Source organism: Labeo rohita, chromosome 5, assembly GCF_022985175.1.
Source record: "Labeo rohita strain BAU-BD-2019 chromosome 5, IGBB_LRoh.1.0, whole genome shotgun sequence".
NCBI classification, from domain to species: domain Eukaryota; kingdom Metazoa; phylum Chordata; class Actinopteri; order Cypriniformes; family Cyprinidae; genus Labeo; species Labeo rohita.
The window spans coordinates 3,535,143-3,554,200 of record NC_066873.1 but is presented as its reverse complement, the minus strand read 5'-3'; the positions used below and the strand labels follow the sequence as shown (position 1 = coordinate 3,554,200).

Sequence of the window (19,058 nt, the reverse complement as noted above, 5' to 3'; positions counted from 1 at the left end):
GACAGTCACTACACACACATACAAACACATCACTTGGGTTGAGGACAAAGATCAATCATGAAAACATACGCAAACACAAACTCCAAATCCCAAAACACACACATAGAAAGAGAAAGAGAAAGAAAAGAGAAGCTGCTTTCAGTTAGTGATCAAACACAGCATGTCCCTGTTTGTGATGCCTACAGCTGATGGTGGTGGGAACAGAACTATGAAAAAATCTAATGGAAAGTAATGGGCAAAGCAATGCTTAATGTGTTAGCCACAGCAGCACAAGTGATGCAATGCTACTCAATACATTTATTGCAACAAAAAACACCAAAACAACTGCTATATATCTGAATAATCTGAACACTAATGGGATTGCAGACTATGCATGGCTATTATTGATCAATTAGGCAAAAACACTACAGGCATTTGATTGTGTATTTTGTTATACACCTGATACAGAATTCAACAAAGTGCACACATAAGTATTATTTTTACAATGTGATTCTAGAGGAATGATTGAGCCCTTTGTGCAGGGCTCATGATCTCCAATTCTCCATTAGCCATATGCAAGATCCCACATATTAGCAAATGAACAGCTGGCCGGTGAAGGATTACCCAAACAAAAGGCACCCATCCATTTAAATAGATGCCATAAAAGATGAAGCATTATCGCAAGGTTCTTGGCATACCAGATGGTTTAGTTACAATGCATGACAGGTGTAATTACATGCAAAATTGATGTAGTTCAGTGCACTTTGTTTGCCATAATGGAATGACTGATGAGCGTAAGAGCGGTGATTTCTGAAGAAAGCTTACTCACCACAGTCATAAGAATGTGAGCATGAAAAAGCAACTTTAAATTTAGAACTGAGTTGCAAGACTAATATTTAGGTCATCATTTGTAACATTTCTTTTAAACACAGTAAGAAGTGGCCAAGTTTCAAACAGAGAGGTGATTTCAAGTACAGTTTGAATCATTGTCAGAACTAATGATTCTACATCATATCACTCTATTTATATATTCTATTGAATCTACTTTCATTAACACTCACAAGCGGCACATGCAAAATCCAGAATCAATACTCAGTTTAGAGAAACAGAAAACCCCTCAGAAGAACAGACGTTTCATGAATAAGGATCACAAGTAAAACATTCAATTTGGAAAAAAATTAATTTGGAAACAATTTGAAGAAATGCATCTTTTATAATGATCAATAATCAGAGCAAATATATGAAGAGTAAAAGGTAGATTAAAGTTGTCCAGTGATCTGTAATGCTTTTTCATGAAACGCTTTGCTCAGATCTGTCTTCGTGAACGCTATGCCCGGAGAGGAGCTGGTATAAGGGCCTCTAGGTAAGCCAGCGGTAGCATTTGGTTTATTGCGGTCAGAAAGAGCTAAAGGCCACTGCTAAGAGACACACGGTCACCTTGACATATTCTTCAGATTGGTGAAATGTGCACTGCTGATTGGTAGAAAAGGAAAAACAAGAGCAGGGAGTTATTATGGATGCACCTGTGTTAAAAATGAATTATGTTGTACTGTTATTGCCAATTTAAACTACTTTGTTTAAATAATTTAAAATGCTGTAAACTAAAAAATCTGTCTTTTAAATCCCAAAAGTCAATTTAGACATTACAACGATATAATGTACAATATGAAAATAAATGTATTCATTTAGATTAATAGATTAATTTTAGTTTAGAGTTTTTTGTAAAGACTAATTTTTGACCATAACGCTTTACAGTATGGTTCATTAGTTAACATGAACTAAGAATGAACAATACTTCTACATCATTTATTAATCTAATAATTAATAGTTAATGTTAATTTTAGCATTTACTAATGCATTATTAAATTACAGGCTGTGCATTAGTTAATGCACTGTGAACTATGAATAAACAATAAATTGAAAACAGAAAACTGTATTTTCATTAACTAACAGTAACAAAGATTAATGAATGCTGCAATAAATGTATTGTTGGTTAATACATTAACTAATGTTCACAAATGACACCTCATTGTAAAGTGTTGCCATGTCTGTAAAGATCACTGCAATGAGTGTGTCAACTGTTTTTATTTTTCTAGCTGTTTTATGGAAAGATTAATACTAAATTAAAATAATTTATGATTTATAATATAATTTATAATTATTTATTTATTTATAAAAAGTATTGATATATAATATTATTATTTTTTATTTTGAATCTTTTGAATTAGCTTTTTGATGTTGTTTTCATTTTAATTTAAGTTTCAGTAATTTAATTATATCATTTTCTTACGCTTTATTTTTATTTTTTATTTATTTTATTTTTTATTTACCCTTGTATTTTCCCACTATTTTTCTTTAATATTAGTTTTTTTATATTTCTATATGACTTAAAAAATAGTTCTAGTTTTAGCAGTTTTAATATTTCAGCTTACACTTATACTTTATACGGTTTTATTACAGTTAGCTGCCAAGACAGCATTTCTCAAAATCATTTACGTTTTTTCATCTAACATTTGTTTTACGTTATTTTAGATTTATTTCAATGACCAAAAACGCAATTAATAGTTTTAGTTTTAGTTAACAATAACACTAACTGATGGCTCTATGCTAACTGATGTGTTGATTAATAAACTGGAGTACTAGCGCCCAAACCTGAGAACCTCTTAAACAACACATAATACATACAGGTTTCAGTGTGATAAAGCCGAAATTTCTAAACTATATTTAAATCTCATCTGAGAGTGCAAAAACATGTATGTTTTATTTCACCCATGGCCGACTCGATGAAAAAATGATGCTGTATCTTAAACTTCTTACCTGCCCTTGTTCTCCTTCCCTTTGACTTTGCTGTCGACGCCTTTTCCTCCTTGAGGATCCCATTCTACGCTCCTGTCCTCCACCTTCAGATTCAGATGAGATGACGTGGAGTCAAAGCCGAAGTTAAACGCTAACACAGAGAGGCACAACCATCAATATCACAGAAGTACTAATATGACAATTCAATACCATTCGTTTTACTAATGAAACTACTGTATAAAAGTTTGGGGTTGTGAAATATTACTGCAATTTAAATTAATTGTTTTGTATTTAAGTATATACTCAGATGTTATTGATTCCTGTGATCAAAGCTGAATATTTTAGCATCTTTACTCCAGTCTTCAGTGTCACATGATCCTTCAGAAATCATTCTAATATGATGATTTGCTGCATAAGAAACATTTCTGATTACTCTATTAAAAAATCTTTCTGACCCCAAACTTTTGAATATATGATTTTACATGCTTTAATACCTCTAGTTTCCAATGTGACCGGGTCCGAATAATCACCGGCAGCTGCTTTGTTACATGCTCTTAACCGGAAGTTCATAAATTTAGTGTCAAATCTTAACCCTGTCGAATGAATAGGTCTGTCAGTTTTCCTCATGCATGAAAGTGGGAAATATAAAATTTGCTGAGCATAAGCATTTAAGCAGCACTGTGCTGTCAGCACCTTGTAAGGTGTATTCAGTGCTCTTGATGTTGTCCACCACCTCCCAGCACTGCTCGTCCTTCACGCGTGGCAAACCCTCATGGTTGGTTTTTCTGTACTCTAAGATGTAATGGTCAATCTTGCTGTCCTCCACCGGCATTCTCCAGGTGACTGTCACCTCATTATCTATCACCTGACAGTCCCCCAGCACTATCTCTGGAGCTCTTGGCACTACATGGGAAAGAACAGAACAATGCATTGAGTATTTGGTTTCACATACACTCCTTGAAAGAGACATATCATTCATGCTTTGTTGCCTTGAGATCTACTTAGGTTGTTAGTACAGGTTATTGCACCAAAACTGTCCAATTATAGTGTTTTATGACCATTTTCCACCAGGGAAATTGCAATCTTCATGTGTGAAAGTAGCATTTTCCTACATTTACTTGTGCACAGGCAGGTGATGCAAACAGTGTGAAACAGCACAAGGTTAGACAGACTTTCCCACATTTTGTTCTTATTGTTGTATATTCTGTTTTTAAAGAACAACAGCATGCACTCTACTTGATTCTTATTACTACACCGTGACTCTACAAATACAGACAGTCATGTGTACAAATGCACGCTCCAGCTTCATTTAATTAGATGGTCTTTTTGAAAAAGGCAGGAAGGTCTGAGATCTAAAAGCCACATTAAGCTGTTTCAGAATATTTACAGACAGGAAAAAGCAGAGTTATCTAAAACTTAACAGCAAATCACTTAAAGGAGAAGTCCACTTCCAGAACAAAAATTTACAGATAATGTACTCACCCCCTTGTCACCCAAGATGTTCATGTCTTTCTTTCTTCAGTTGTAAAGAAATTATGTTTTTTGAGGAAAACATTTCAGCATTTTTCTCCATATAATGAACTGATATGGTGCCCCGATTTTGAACTTCCAAAAATGCAGTTTAAATGCAGCTTCAAACGATCACAAATGCGGTTGTAAACGATCCCAACTGAGAAAGAAGGGTCTTACCTAGTGAAACGATTGGTTATTTTCATAAAAATAATACAATTTAAATACTTTTTAATCTCAAACGCTCGTCTTGTCTTTCTCTCCCGGAACTCTGTGTATTCTGACTCAAGACAGTTAGGGTATGTCGAAAAACTCCAATCGTATTTTCTCCCTTAACTTCAAAAATCATTTCAAAATCATCCTACATCACTGCAGAAGTACCGATACAGTCTTTGCAAAGTGAACATGTAAAGAAGATCAAACACCATTAACAAAAAGGTAAAACAGCCATATAGGATGATTTTGAAGTTGAGGGAGAACATGAGATGGGAGTTTTTCGACATACCCTAACTGTCATAAACTGAGCGTTTGACATTAAAAAGTTTATAAATTGTATTATTTTTATGAAAATAACCGATCGTGTCGCTAGATAAGTCCCTTCTTTCTCGGCTGGGATGGTTTACAACCGCATTTGGGATCGTTTGAAGATGCATTTAAATTACATTTATCCGTCCATTATATGGAGAAACATGCTGAAATTATTTCCTCAAAAAACATAATTTCTTTACGACTGAAGAAAGAAAGACATGAACATCTTGAATGACAAGGGGGTGAGTACATTATCTGTAAATCTTTGTTCTGGAAGTGGAGTTCTCCTTTAATGTATACTTAATGCCAAAAAGTCTAAAATGCTTCATGAAAACATTCATTTTAAGAAGGTTATTTTTTTTAAACTATTTCTTTGCATTAGTTAGGACACAAAGAAATCTGCCCCCCCACATACCCTAAGGTATTTGTCTTTTAAACAAATTAAAACGCACAAATTGATGCCATTTCATATTTACATGTAATGCACAGATTCCTGAACTTCATTGATAGCTGAAACTCCGAAATTTTAATTGAATAATTATTACTATTTAAAAATAAAATTAAGTTAATTATCACATTCAGATCAACGTGATAAACTAAAGTAATCTAAAAGTAATCAAAAATGGTCTGATTATATTAACTGAAATGTGTGATTTGGTAACTTGTAATTTGCAATCAGTAACTGACTACAGTTTGTATTTAATCTGCTCAGCACTGACAACAAATTATTGGTTCAGAAAACTGATTAACTTTTGCACATAAACTTTCTTCATTTTGTCATTTGAAGACATTAGTATGTCTCTCAGATACAGAGAGTAAAAAATATCCTCTGAAATCATGTCATGTGTGTAAGATTGTCTCGTATCCTAAATAACCTGTTAAAGATCCCTGTCCAAAGATAACATCCAGTCATAAATAACACCACTCTTCACTTCTTTTAATGCAGCTACGCTGTGCAGTAACTCTGATCCACTCTGCAGACTGCACAGGTTGGCCTGGGACAGATTTGAGTTTAATGTTTCTAAATGAACTCCGCTCAACCTATCCAGGTACAAAAAAAACACACACACGCTGTCAGGTCACCAAGTATCAGAGCAAAACACAAGAAGCCAGGGGTGCTAGTAGTAGGTGACCCACTTTCAGACCCACTTTTTTTTGTATTAAAAGCAAAATTTAAACAGGGAAAGGTGCTGTTTTTGAAAGGAAAAGACAAATGTCAGAACGTGCCAGATGTACCATGTTAAACAGGCAAGGAAATGAGACAGCGTGTCATGTTAAATCTCTACACATTTAATGTATCAGAGTAAACTTCACATTTGAGTTTCTGTGTTCTGGCTGGCTATCATCATATAATACAGTAAGCTGTCAAATAAATGTGTGCGTGTGAAAGACCAAATATCATACAAAAAACTTACATTGATGTAAAAAATATCCAAATATGCATTATTGACAATTTCATCTGTTAAAATGATTTTGTACATTTTTATCTAATCATATCTTGAGGTTTTACATTTCATAGACGAGCTCTCTATACAGACTTCAAATGATTTTTCTATTTAAGTGAAATAATATCCATGCAAACGTTAGCTCAGTGTGAGAAAATTAATATTTATTAATTTAGTCATATAGTGGTGTTATATGACAAAAAAAGAGAGAGATTGGTAACATATGTGACCCTGAAGCACAAAACAATAAGTCTTAAGTAGCACAGGTATAGTTGTAGCAATAGCCAAAAATGATTGATTTTTCTTTTATGTCAAAAATCGTTAGTATATTAAGTAAAGATGATGTTCCATGAAGATATTCAGTAAATTATATACTGTAAATATATCAAAACTTATTTTCTGATTAGTAATATGCTAAACAACTCTAAAGGTGATTTTCTCAATATTTAGATTTTTTTGCACCCTTAGATTACCGATTTTCAAATAGTTGTATCTTGGCCAAATATTGTGCTATCAAACCATACATCAATGGAAAGCTTATTTATTCAGCTTTCAGATGATGTATAAATTTCAATAAAAAAAAATGTACCCTTATTTTGTGGTCCAGGGTCATATATAGTTATGAGTGATGAGAAAGAGCGAGAACAGCTGTAACTTGATTTGAAATGCTGATATCTACTAAAACATTTAGTAAGTCTACCAGATCCACTTCTTGTACTGTGATATTAGAGTTCAGAGAGGTGTTATTTTCTCTGGTATTTTTAAATTTTGTGGTTTGTCTGGATTTGGTGCATCATGAGACCCGAAAGCAAGAGTGACTCAAAAGTGCAGAGAGTCATCCTGACGCATGAATACACACACATGAACACACAAGAGCAGATTAAACAAACAGTCAGTGCAGCGCAGTCACTCTATGCAATGAACCATAAATCAGTAGAGCTCATCATTACACATACAAATACAATCTCAAATATTGTGCGTTACTAAACCTAAATCTCCTAAATTACAAAACAAATGTTTAGTGCCTAAATACATCTTTAATTAAAAGAATAGCTCAGGCCATCCAAGATATAGATGAGTTTGTTTCTTCATCAGATTTGGAGAAGTGTAGCATTCCATCACTTGCTCACCAATGGATCCTCTGCAGTGAATGGGTGCCGTCAGAATGAGAGTCCAAACAGCTGATAAAAACATTGATGGACATCCAGTCCATCAAATATGTAAAACGTTTTTAACTTCAAACCATTCCTTCGGACCAAAATACAATTTTTTTTCCCATAATATTGCTGTCTCAAGTGCAAAAGTCGTCTGGTCTGAATCAGGAGAGAAATCTGCACAGATTAACCACCGTTTACAAGCCAAAACAGGTCTAAACAAATACTTTAGATAGATTTTCATGTGAGAGGACAACAGGGGATGGACTTTCACTGGAGGAAGCACTATTATGGATTATAGACTTTAGCTGTAAACACCGGTTTAAAGTTAAAATGTCTTAATGATGGATTTTTTTCTTAGAAACACAGCTTTTCACTTGACAAGACATTATTGATGGACTGGAGTGGTGTGGATTACTTGTGGATTATTGTGATGTTTTATTAGCTGTTTGGACTCTCGTTCTGACGGCACCCATTCACTGCAGATCCATTGGTGAGCAAGTGATGGAATGATACATTTCTCTGATGAAGAAACAAACTCTTGATGGCCAGAAGAAATCTTTATTAACTATCAGTTTTGGGTGAACTTTTCATTTATAGCTCTGATAGGCCATTTAACGCAAAATATGTTTTGTATTGAGTACCTGTGAAAAGCTGGCATGAAATAAAAGACTGGATGTAACTTAACAGGTTTTTAAAGTATTTATGCCAATACATCAGTCTCATACAACACATGTATTATTGTGTGTTAGGGAGGGTTATACTTTCAATATGGAAAATTGCATGTTTAAGATGTTTTGGTAAACATAACAATTACAATCCTTTAAATTAATGTTAATGTTCTTTGGGTGGGGAAACATTTTAACTTTGATGTTAAGAATCATTATCATCATATTTACAGAACAGGTTATTGTAGATTCCTCTGTTACAGGTTACTAAGGCGCAGATGGCAGATGCTGGGTTGCTAACTGAAGGGTTGTAGGTTCAAACTCTAGAAGGGTTGATCCTGTAATACAAGCAGCTAAATAACAAATGAGTAATTAGCTTACCGGGGAGGAACTTGAGGCCCTGCAGAAGCTGTCTCTCCTGACTGAAGTCCACCATCAGGTGAGTCATATTATCTGTGGCTTTGGGCTTCATAGTCAAACGGAAGGCAGGAGCCATCGTGACCCTAAAAAAGCCAAATATGATAGTTCAGTTATTTGTTTTAACTACAGTTAGAGCTAAGTCGTTTCGCTGCCCGAGTTTAAGGTTTCAGAACCTAATGAGATAAAAATCTATCGCTATATTCATTAAAACCATATTTTATGTATCATTCTGTAAATTTTGTATATACTGCAATAGTGTCAGTGTGTTTTCATTGTTAAGGTCTATGTAAATTATTTAGCAATGTGATATAAATAAGTTCTTCATCTTCAACAAACGATTTCATGAGGATCATGTTTGCAATAGTTTTAAATTGTCTCATCTCTAAACCTTTTTATATATATTTTTTCTTATTAAACACAATATTTGGCACAGTTTCCCCACACCACATAACTAAAGCTTCTCACATCCCGCTCATGCTTGGCTCACACAGTGTGAAACAGGTGTTAGTGTGTTGGGCAGCAGTAAAATATATTCTGTTAGCACGTCTTGTTTCATTCATCTTACCAATTTTTAGCACCCCATAGTTTTAAGGTTGACATTCCCATTGCATAAACATGTACAAATCATTTTATCACATTTTTTCTGTGTAATAAGCCTCAACACTTACAGTAAAAGATTCCAACAATCAGGCTGTATTACATTCAATCCTAGTGAATGTAAAGCTGCTGCAGATAGGCTATATATACATTTAGTTCATCCTGAAGGAGAGTCTTTGGTTACAAAGCACTGAGGCTGATTACACATAAATAAGATCTACGCCTCCGCCATACACATACTGTTTATGTTGTCATTCAAAGTCACACAATGTTACTCTTTCACTAACAAGGTAACATTGACCTTACTGTATTATTGCTACTAAGTGTCTGAGAATCAAATGCAAATGCAAATATAGCTTCATCAGCAGCGCACATCCTAATGCAGATACAGAGAAAATCCTTGTTATTGCACAGTCATGGCCAAAAATATTGGCACCCTTGCAATTCTGTCAGAAAATGCAACACTTCTCTCAATAAACTGTTCCAATTGCAAATGTTCACATCTTATCGTTTTTGTTTGCACTGCAACAACACAAAAAAACAGAGAAGAAAAGTCAAACTTGAAAACATTTTTACACAGAACTCAAAAATGGACTGGACAAAATTATTGGCACCTTGTCAAAATTGTAAGACATAATTGCTTTTCAAGCATGCGATGCTCCTGTAATTTGTATTTAGACACACCTGTGGCAAGTAACAGGTGTGGCCAATAAAGTAATCACACCTGCAACCAGTTAAAATGAAAAAAAGTTGACTCAACCTTTGTGTTATGTGTCACACTGAGCATGGAGAAAAGAAGAAGTGTAAAGAGTTGTCCGTGGATTTAAGAGAAAAAATTGTAGAAAAACATGGACAATCTCAAGGTTACAAGTCCATCTCCAGAGATCTTAATGCTCCTGTGTCCACTGTGCACAATATCATCAAAAGGTTTACAGCCCATGGCACTGTAGCTAACCTCCCTGGACGTGGACGGAAGAGCAAAATTAATGAAAAATTACAACGAAGGATTGTTTGAATGGTGGATAAACAACCCTGATTAACTTCCAAACAAATTCAAGCTGATCTGCAGACACAGGGTACAACAGTGTCAGCTCACACTATCCGTCGTCATCTGAATGAAAAGGGATGCTATGGTAGGAGACCCAGGAGGACACAAAGGCATAAAAAAGCAAGACTGGAGTTTGCCAAAACTTATGTGACAAAACCACAGTCCTTCTGGGAGAACGTACTGTGGACAGATGAGACAAAAGTAGAGCATTTCGGTAAAGAACATCATGGCACTGTTTACAGAAAAAGAAATGAGGCCTTCAAAGAAAAGAACACAGTCCCTACAGTCAAACATGGTGGAGGTTCAAAGATGTTTTGGGGTTGCTTTGGTGCTTCTGGCACTGGATGCCTTGACTGTGTGAATGGTATCATGAAATCTGATGATTATCAAAGAATTTTGGGGCGCAACGTAGTGGCCAGTGTCAAAGAGCTGCGTCTCCACCAGAGGTCATGGGTCTTCCAGCAGGACAATGACCCGAAACACACTTCAAAAAGCACTCAGAAATGTTTACAAACAAAGCTCTGGAGAGTTGAGAAATGGCCAGCAATGAGTCCAGATCTGAATCCCATAGAACACTTGTGGAGAGATCCCAAAACAGCAGTAGGGAGAAGGCATCCTTCAAATCTGAATGACCTGGAGCAGTTTGCAAAAGAAGAGTTGTCCAAAATTCCAGTAGAGAGGTGTAAGAAACTCATTCATGGTTACAGGAAGCCATTGATTTCAGTTTTTTTTTCAAAGGGGGTGCTACCAAATATTATATGTTAAAGGTGCCAATAAATGTGTCCAGTGCATTTTTGGGGTTTTGTGTGCAATTGTACCAAATTTGACTTGTCTTCTCCATTTTTTTGTGCAAACAAAAAAAAAAAACATGTGAGTACCAAAACATTTGCAACTGCAAATTTTCTAAGAGAAGGGTTGCATTTTCTGACAGAATTGCAAGGGTGCCAATATTTTTGGTCATGACTGTATAAAGCATGGCTAAAGTGTCTGAATGACCTACATAATGGCACACAGACAACAAAGTCAACCCTACTGTCAGACACTTTCACACGGTTTGAGTAACACTGCAAAACAAACAATGTGGATGTATGTATCATGCAGTGGTCACACAACCACATACAGAGAGTGGAACATATACTGTACCTATCTTTGATCTGTTTGGCAGCCTTGGGGGTGAAGATAAAGAAGAAGAGAGGAAAAAAAGAGCAGGTCGTTAGTATCGCCATGCAGGTAAAGTGTAAGCATGCGATTCGGCTCAGTGCTTAACTGGATATACACAACCACAGGCACACACACACATATACACACAGAGGGTAAATCAGGATCCTAAACATAAAAAGCATAGTTTGATGAACAGTTTAACAGTTTTTTATATACACAATTAATTAACAGATCATAGAAATACAGACTTTTGTTTTCCATTAGCATTATATATGTGAAAAATCAAATTATAGACAATAAGCAGGATTAGTATGTATTATTCTTGTTTTATTATTGGCTTTCCTCAGCTGCAGTTTTAAAAGAGAAAGTAAATTAAATGAAGATTTGAACAGACAACAAGCATTTTAATAAATGAAATAAAAGATGTCCTAAGTTGCATGTTTCCCTTTATGAAAAACATCAGCACATGTCTACCTTAGTGAACTCCCCCTCATCTGTAATGTGCAGCGCATTATTAGCAAACTCCAGAAGTTCCTCCGCACTCTCTAATGCACTGGTGCTTTGGGTCAGCTGGTTCTGGAGAAGAAACAAGGGTGGATCATTATTAGTGATTCTGAAATTGTCTTAGCTCATTATATTTGTGCTTATATTTTAAATTCAAACGGTATAATCTTTTTTCTACACAAGGCTTCCAAGAAAACAGATGTGCATTTTTCATACTTAAGCAAAATCACACAAGCAAGTGTTGTGGTAGGCACCAAGCCACAGGCCAAATGCGATACAAGTTAGCTAACAAAAAAAAAAAAAAAAAAAAAAAAAAAACCTTTTTGTTGCTTAAAATGAATGAAATGAAATCATGTTTAAAAGCATTAAACTTATTTTATTTTCAGCTAGTTTCATTTAGTTTAACTTGATGTACTGAAATCACTGAAATGAAAATTAATAAAAACCATATAGACTAAAAATGGAAAATACAAAAATAAAGACAAATTCAAAATATTAAAAAACAACTATAATAGCATCTCAATAATACTAAGATAACACTGGTAATTACAACAGTGTTGACATTCAGACCAGCAGCACAATTGCAAGTGTAATATTTCTTGAAAGATTCTTAAGCAATGTCAAATGTTTACTAAGTAACTAACTGTTACTAAGTTAATACTGGGTTATTACTATTTTTGCCGCACCAACAAAAAATGTTTCAAACAAACTAGTGGCATTCCTGAATCAATCTGTATTTTTGAACAAATCAATCAGTTGAGTGAATTATTCAACGACACACTCAGACGGTCACTTGCTGAATTCATGAATTAATCTGTTTTTCAACAAATTAGTTGAGTGCATGATACAATGACTCGCGCATACAGACAACCAAAATAAATGAAAAACTAAAATGAGATGAAATTAACAACAGTTATTAAAAAACTAACTGAAAAAAATAATAATTATCAATAAATAATAATTTTCATTATCATTACATTCTCACCCCATGGCAGAAAAATATGAGCTGTGAGGCGGCCGGTTTTGTAAAATACCCGTTAATGGCGCATTAAACACGTTACGTTATCTGACGGAGAGACGCAAAGCAGTTTAAAGCAGAGTCCTGCACGGTCCCGTTGGATAAACCCACACCTACAATAGCCTGCTTAACAGAACTCCCAACCCGTTATCTGTCAGCAGCACTAATTCAATACTGTACCCGACCTGTTTGACATAAAGACCGCGACCCAAACTGCACACGCATTAAATCTAGGCTACTCCATAAGTAAAATTATGAACAAAGGCTATCTAATTTGGTACTTTGAAGAAAAAACAGACAAGCAACAACAACAAAAAAATAAGAACACACATCCTTAGTGTATACAATAAAAACTTTCGTCTATATCTGGTGAACAATCTGCCAGGCTGAACAACTGTACATAAAATAAATGGCATAATTCTTCATAAAAGAAAAGAACATATTTGAGTATGCCTTTACTGTTAAATGCCATTGTCTCTCCTTAAACTCTGCAGTACATACGTGGTCTTTGGTCCTATACAGAAGCATTAAAACTTAAAAATAAAATTATATATACTGTAGCTAGGCTATAGAAAGCGATCATCATCATGATTATTGTTAAACAAGATAAGACATCTAAGCCTAATATAAACAAATCACATTTATTTTCAAATGAACACATTTATTATTCAGTCTACTGCTTTTAAATATAATAATGTAAGCACAACTTGTGTATGTTTACGGAAACGTGAAAAGGCACAACTGCTTCATTTTGGCTTATATTTGCATACATTTACCATCTAATCAATCTCTGCTTTAATTTTGTGTTGCTAGACGTGTCAGTAAGGTTAAATTAAGTCTTTCTTTTGCGCTCTGGAAGTGATCTGTTAATTCTGCTAAACTTTAATTACTAAAACTGAAACTAAACTATATAAAAACTAAATAGAAATGTGTTCACAAAATAAAGATGAAACTTAAACGTTCAAAATTATTAATGAAACTAATAAAAACAAAATTAGATTTTATTGCAAATTTGAAAACGTTATTAAAATAAAATGAAATTAAAAATGCAAAACTATAATAACCTTGCAGACCACCTACTAATGTATCCATGTAATTGACCGAAAAATCTTGAGCACTAAAGACCCGTTAAGACCTGAATCTATCTCCGATCACAAGTGAACAGCTGTAACACATTGCCAATTGCACCTGGCATTACCATTTGTCTCCAGTGCATCTACAGTGACCACTTGTGCCTGGATTAAAGGACCTATCTCATTTCTGTCATGCACAAGAAACTGTCACTGATGTTGCTGAGGAGTCATCCAGCTGTTGCTGAATACAGTCAAAGCAGCATACAGATTTCTATTAAGAATCCTCAGACTGTTTAAGAGTGAGGTTCAAGGGGTCTGATCCGCGGATTCTTAAATTACATTTCACTTTAACTTGCACACTAAAATGAGCTCCAGAGAAACATGACATAACGCTCAAAAAAGCTTTACCCTACATGTCTACTGAACTGGAAGAAATCCGCTCACTACCCCAGAGGTTTCTTTAATGCAAGCTTCCTGACTGTCTAACACTACTGGGTTCTTATTAATTCTCCTATTTCAATCAACAAGACGCACACCTAGTGTAAGTTACAACACTTGTGACAGTGCAGAACTCAAATGTAAACCTGCAGAGAACTGAATGACAGTTTCAGTGATTGTAGCTATAGAAAACGTCTTAATATTGTCACGTATATTAAAGGATTAGTTCACTTCCAGAACAAACATTTACAGATAATGTACTCACCTCCTTGTCATCCAAGAGGTTCATGACTTTCTTTCTTCAGACGAAAAGAAATTATGTTTTTTGAGGAAAACATTTCAGGATTTTTCTCCATTTTCACTGATATGGTGCCCCAAAATTTGAATTTCAAAAAAGTAGTTTGAATGCAGCTTCAAAGGGCTCTAAACGATCCCAGCTGAGGAAGAAGGGTCTTATCTAGCGAAACGATTTATATTTTAACCTCAAACGCTTGTCTTGTCTAGCTCTGTGTGAACTGGTTTTTAATGGTCATGACAGTTATCATTTTCTCCTCCAACTTCAAAATCATCCTACATCACTGTTTTCACCTTTTTTGTAAAGGGCGTTTGATCTTCTTTGCATGTTCACTTTGTAAGCTCTGGGTTGGTACATCTGCAGCAACGTAGGACGATTTTTAAGTTGAGATAGGAGTTTTTACACATACCCTAACTATCTGAAAAAAAAAAACTTCACACAGAGCTAGACAAGATGAGCGTTTGAGGTTAAAAAGTATATGAATTGTAATTAAAAATAATGAAAAACAATCTTTTCGCTAGATAAGACCCTTCTTCCTCGGCTGGGATCATTTAGAGCCCTTTTGAAGCTGCAATTAAACTGCATTTTGGAAGTTCAAATTTGGGGGCACCATAGAAGTCCACTATATAGAGAAAAACCCTCGAAAAACATAATTTCTTTACGACTGAAGAAAGAAAGACATGAACATCTTGGATGACAAGGAGGTGAGTAAATTATCTAATATCAGCCACCACACTGATTAATATAATTTTAACAGTGCATTACTAATATTTAATGTTCTGAAATAGGCAAAAAAAAGTAACATCTAAAAATGTTATAACAATAACAACCAGGGGTGCGTTTCCCAAAAGCATCGTTAGCCAACTATGGTCGCAAGTTCTGTAGTTACCAACATAGTTCAACGATTTGGTGTTTTTTCTCGAAACCATAGTTCAAACGAACATTCGCAAACAGCGTCACAAACTTACGTGGTTGGAACTACAGCTCTCGACCTGTGGTTAGAAGCATAGTTCCTTGTTAGTAAGACATATGGGCTCAATAAATTATGCTCTTGGGCACAATAAGCAAGCTAACAAGCAGTACAATCTATATCTATCACTCAATCTAAATATAAATGCATTTTAATTTATGTATTTTTAAGCTATCGTTTTTGAATAGTGCGCATAAATGCCTACGGGAACCCCGGAGTATGCTGTATAAGGGGGAACCTGGGATGAATCAAACATCAAATAAACCGAAATGACATGGAACAAAAAATAGTAAATTAGTCATCATGTGCCATGTTTAATATAGCTGCATTTTAGAGATCTATAATCAGTTAAATAGCATAAATTATTACTCGGTGATGTCATTAACAACGGCCCTACATTGTTGAACTAATGTGGCTCAAGCGATGGAGATGCGACCCTGTTCGGGAAAAAGCCTTGACTAGCTAGTTCGTTTCCACAACAATGCATCGTACTATGGAGGTTAATCAGCAAGTTATGTCGTTGTACAGGAAACGCACCCCAGGGCAGTTGGAGAGTAAAGTTTAAGAAGCGTAAAATAATGTTTAGCTTTGCACCTCTCAATGAGAAATATTTAGATGAGACTCATATGCACAAAAATAGTAGTGAAATATGTACACATTGAAGAACTAGAGAAACATGAAATACATAGAAATGCTACAGATAACAAAAACCTTTAAAAGAACCCTATAAAGGTTCCCATAAGGTCAGTAATGAACAGCGGCCCGCGTGTTTACGTTCTGTTATGCGGTTAAGGATGGGAAGGGTGCTGATGGCTAATCACTTATCAGAGCTCATTGCTCTCTCTGGTATTGTTCCTGTTCAGTGGACTTAGAGGGCTGGGCACAATACTGCCATTACAACAACATGACATCACCAGCCCAACCAAAGCCAGCCGCAGACACACACTTACCAGAAACTTAAACAAAAAACCCTGAATGCATGCACATGCAATCAGAGTTATGCGATAATAAAGCCTGTAATCCTGCTTGAACTATGATCAGTGCTGGTGTGATTTTATAACTATAAACTAGGGCTGGGGAAAACAACAATGCTAATTTCTATGATTAATATAGGCTACTTCAGTCTTAAAAATAATAATAACAAATATGTGTGCAGGTGTAGGTGTAGCCAGTACAAAGAAACTACAAATGGTTTAGTAAATTAGTAGGGATTTGAAGAGAGACTGGACTTAGATCAAAGTAAAATAAGATGAAGATAAAAGTGACATTTATTGCCGTGTTTACTTGATGATTGTTAATAAATGTATCAAAAGTTGTTATAACTTTAACAGTCTGTTTTTTAACTGTTATTAATGAAATAATAATCAGACACAGTATTCTGACAATATACAGTTTATGTCTATTAAAGGTCACATATTGTACACCTTTCTGGAGGTTTATTTTAGCTGTTGATGTCCTTAAAAATATATATTTGCGGTATAAGTGCCAAAAACCATCTCAATATATTTTTACAGCTCCTCTCCTAGGAGCTCTGTCAAGAACAGGTCGATTTTGGTCCGTCTAATTAATATTCATGAGCCTCTCTTCTGATTGGCCTGTTGATTTTTGAGTGATGCACGGTCAGGGCAACCACAGGTAACTAGGGTCATGTATGCTGTAGCCTGCTGTGGCTTGGAGATACTCAACAGGATGTTTCAGAATGGTAATTATTTATTTAATTTTTTTCAAACACCGAATGCAGTAAGCTACACAACTATTGCTTTAGTAAAGCCCCTTTCACACTGCACATTGATTCCGGAAAATTGCAGGAAAGTTGCCAGAGTGCCTTCTGTGTGAATGCAAACATGTCCCGGGATTGATTCCGGGAACGATCCCGGATTGGGAACCTGGTAACTTTGCTGGGGTCAGTCCCGGAACGAGCGCTGTGTGAACAAAAGCCAGAACCAACGCCATAAAGGCTGTGTTGTAGTGATGATACACGTTATTGTGCGACTCCTCACGACGAAAAATATGTGCAAACTGGAATGAAGTAGCGATCAGGGAGTTCCTCACCGCGCTGAAGCGCAGATCGTTCGCCAGTTTAGTTTCAGTTTAGTGCAACGTATGCGTCGCATTACATGTCATATGTCTTTACAGGATCTTTACGGGTTGTGTGTAAAGCACAGATTCTGGAAAATCACTGTGTGAATGAACCAAATTAAACAATTCTGGAACAAATCATGGGACATATTATCCATGTATTTTCCAGAATCACTGTGTGAAAGAGGCTAAAACTGACATGCCACTGGTTTCTTATATTAATGTTGTTCGAAAGCCTGTACAATGATGTCGTTTCCTGACATCCATCGACTGAACAGTGTTTTCGCGACCTGTTTCTGTGTTTTTGTTGCTCAGCAATGGCATGGACGCGATGTTGTCTGTGGGTTTGGCAAAAGGAGTGTGGGATGGTGGTTGGTGTTTGGGGTGGTGACTAAAGGCGGTGATTGAGGAGTTCGGACGTCACACTTTTACGGAAGTCACAGCGGCTTGTGAAAAGGTACAGCTACTTTCTGCAGGCTGTGTGCATTTTACTGTGGATTGACTGTTTTGAAACTTATATGGTAGTTACATAGCCCCTAGACCTCACTTATCATGACAAAAGCCAGGAAATGATAGTTTTGACAATATGGGACCTTTAAATACTAAAAATCAATGACTTTTGATGACTAAATTGATCATTAAATCCTCCATCCTCAAGAGGAATAGACATCAGCATTACTGGCCTTGATAACACTTGGCATGAAAACGCCATTAAATAAATCTAATTTAAATTACTTATAACGTTGATTCTATAGTAGTTTAGGGATTCAAAATGTTCAAATACATGTGCCGTTCCCAAAAGTCGTTTGAGGTAGTTACCTGAAGCTCATGTGATTTCCGGACTGTTTCCTGTTTGATGGTGTTTGTCATACTCTCTTTCATCTCATCTAGGATGGAGTACAGCGTGTCGAATTCCTCCTCTAAATCCGACACCACCTGTGTTGAGTTGACCTGAAACATGACAAAATTTCAAAATGAAGAGGAAAAAATCAGTTTATTAGATACAAAGTATAACCACGGCTAATCTTACAGTAATCTTTGTCAGCTTTCATAATTTAACTTTAAGCAAATGCAGAGCTAAGAGGTATTATAAATCATAGGTAATGACAAACAAAAATGTATGAGATGCTTTAGAATTATAAGATAGAAGGTAGAAATGATAAGATAAGACAAATCATAATTATGACAAAAAGTTTACATTTTGAGACTTTCTAGCCTAATTTTTTTAACAAAACATATTATTTTTTTATTTATATAAACCTTATATGGTAATAACATTCATAACTGTTACTAGCCACCATAATTAGAAATATCTCCTAGCATCTCTGGTGTAAATGAGACTTGCTGTTGTATACAGTATTGTATACAAATACAGT

The 19,058-nt window shown here is 35.4% G+C and overlaps 1 protein-coding gene across 4 annotated transcripts in view; it reads right to left on the bottom strand.

The window, feature by feature from the left end:
• The window catches only part of fsd1l (fibronectin type III and SPRY domain containing 1-like), a 33,870-nt gene that overhangs the window by 5,308 nt on the left and 9,504 nt on the right, over positions 1-19,058 (bottom strand). For 2 of the 4 annotated variants that reach the window (XM_051110751.1, XM_051110752.1), the window contains exons 3-9: positions 18,502-18,633; positions 11,780-11,881; positions 11,288-11,310; positions 8,461-8,582; positions 3,469-3,678; positions 3,270-3,368; positions 2,797-2,926 (exon numbers count right to left, since the gene is read on the bottom strand). In XM_051110751.1, coding sequence (XP_050966708.1) covers positions 2,797-2,926; positions 3,270-3,368; positions 3,469-3,678; positions 8,461-8,582; positions 11,288-11,310; positions 11,780-11,881; positions 18,502-18,633 — 818 coding nt within the window. Of the gene's footprint in view, positions 1-1,416; positions 1,453-2,796; positions 2,927-3,269; positions 3,369-3,468; positions 3,679-8,460; positions 8,583-11,287; positions 11,311-11,779; positions 11,882-18,501; positions 18,634-19,058 lie in introns of all 4 variants that reach the window. The other 2 variants (XM_051110749.1, XM_051110750.1) reach the window with 2 other exon arrangements.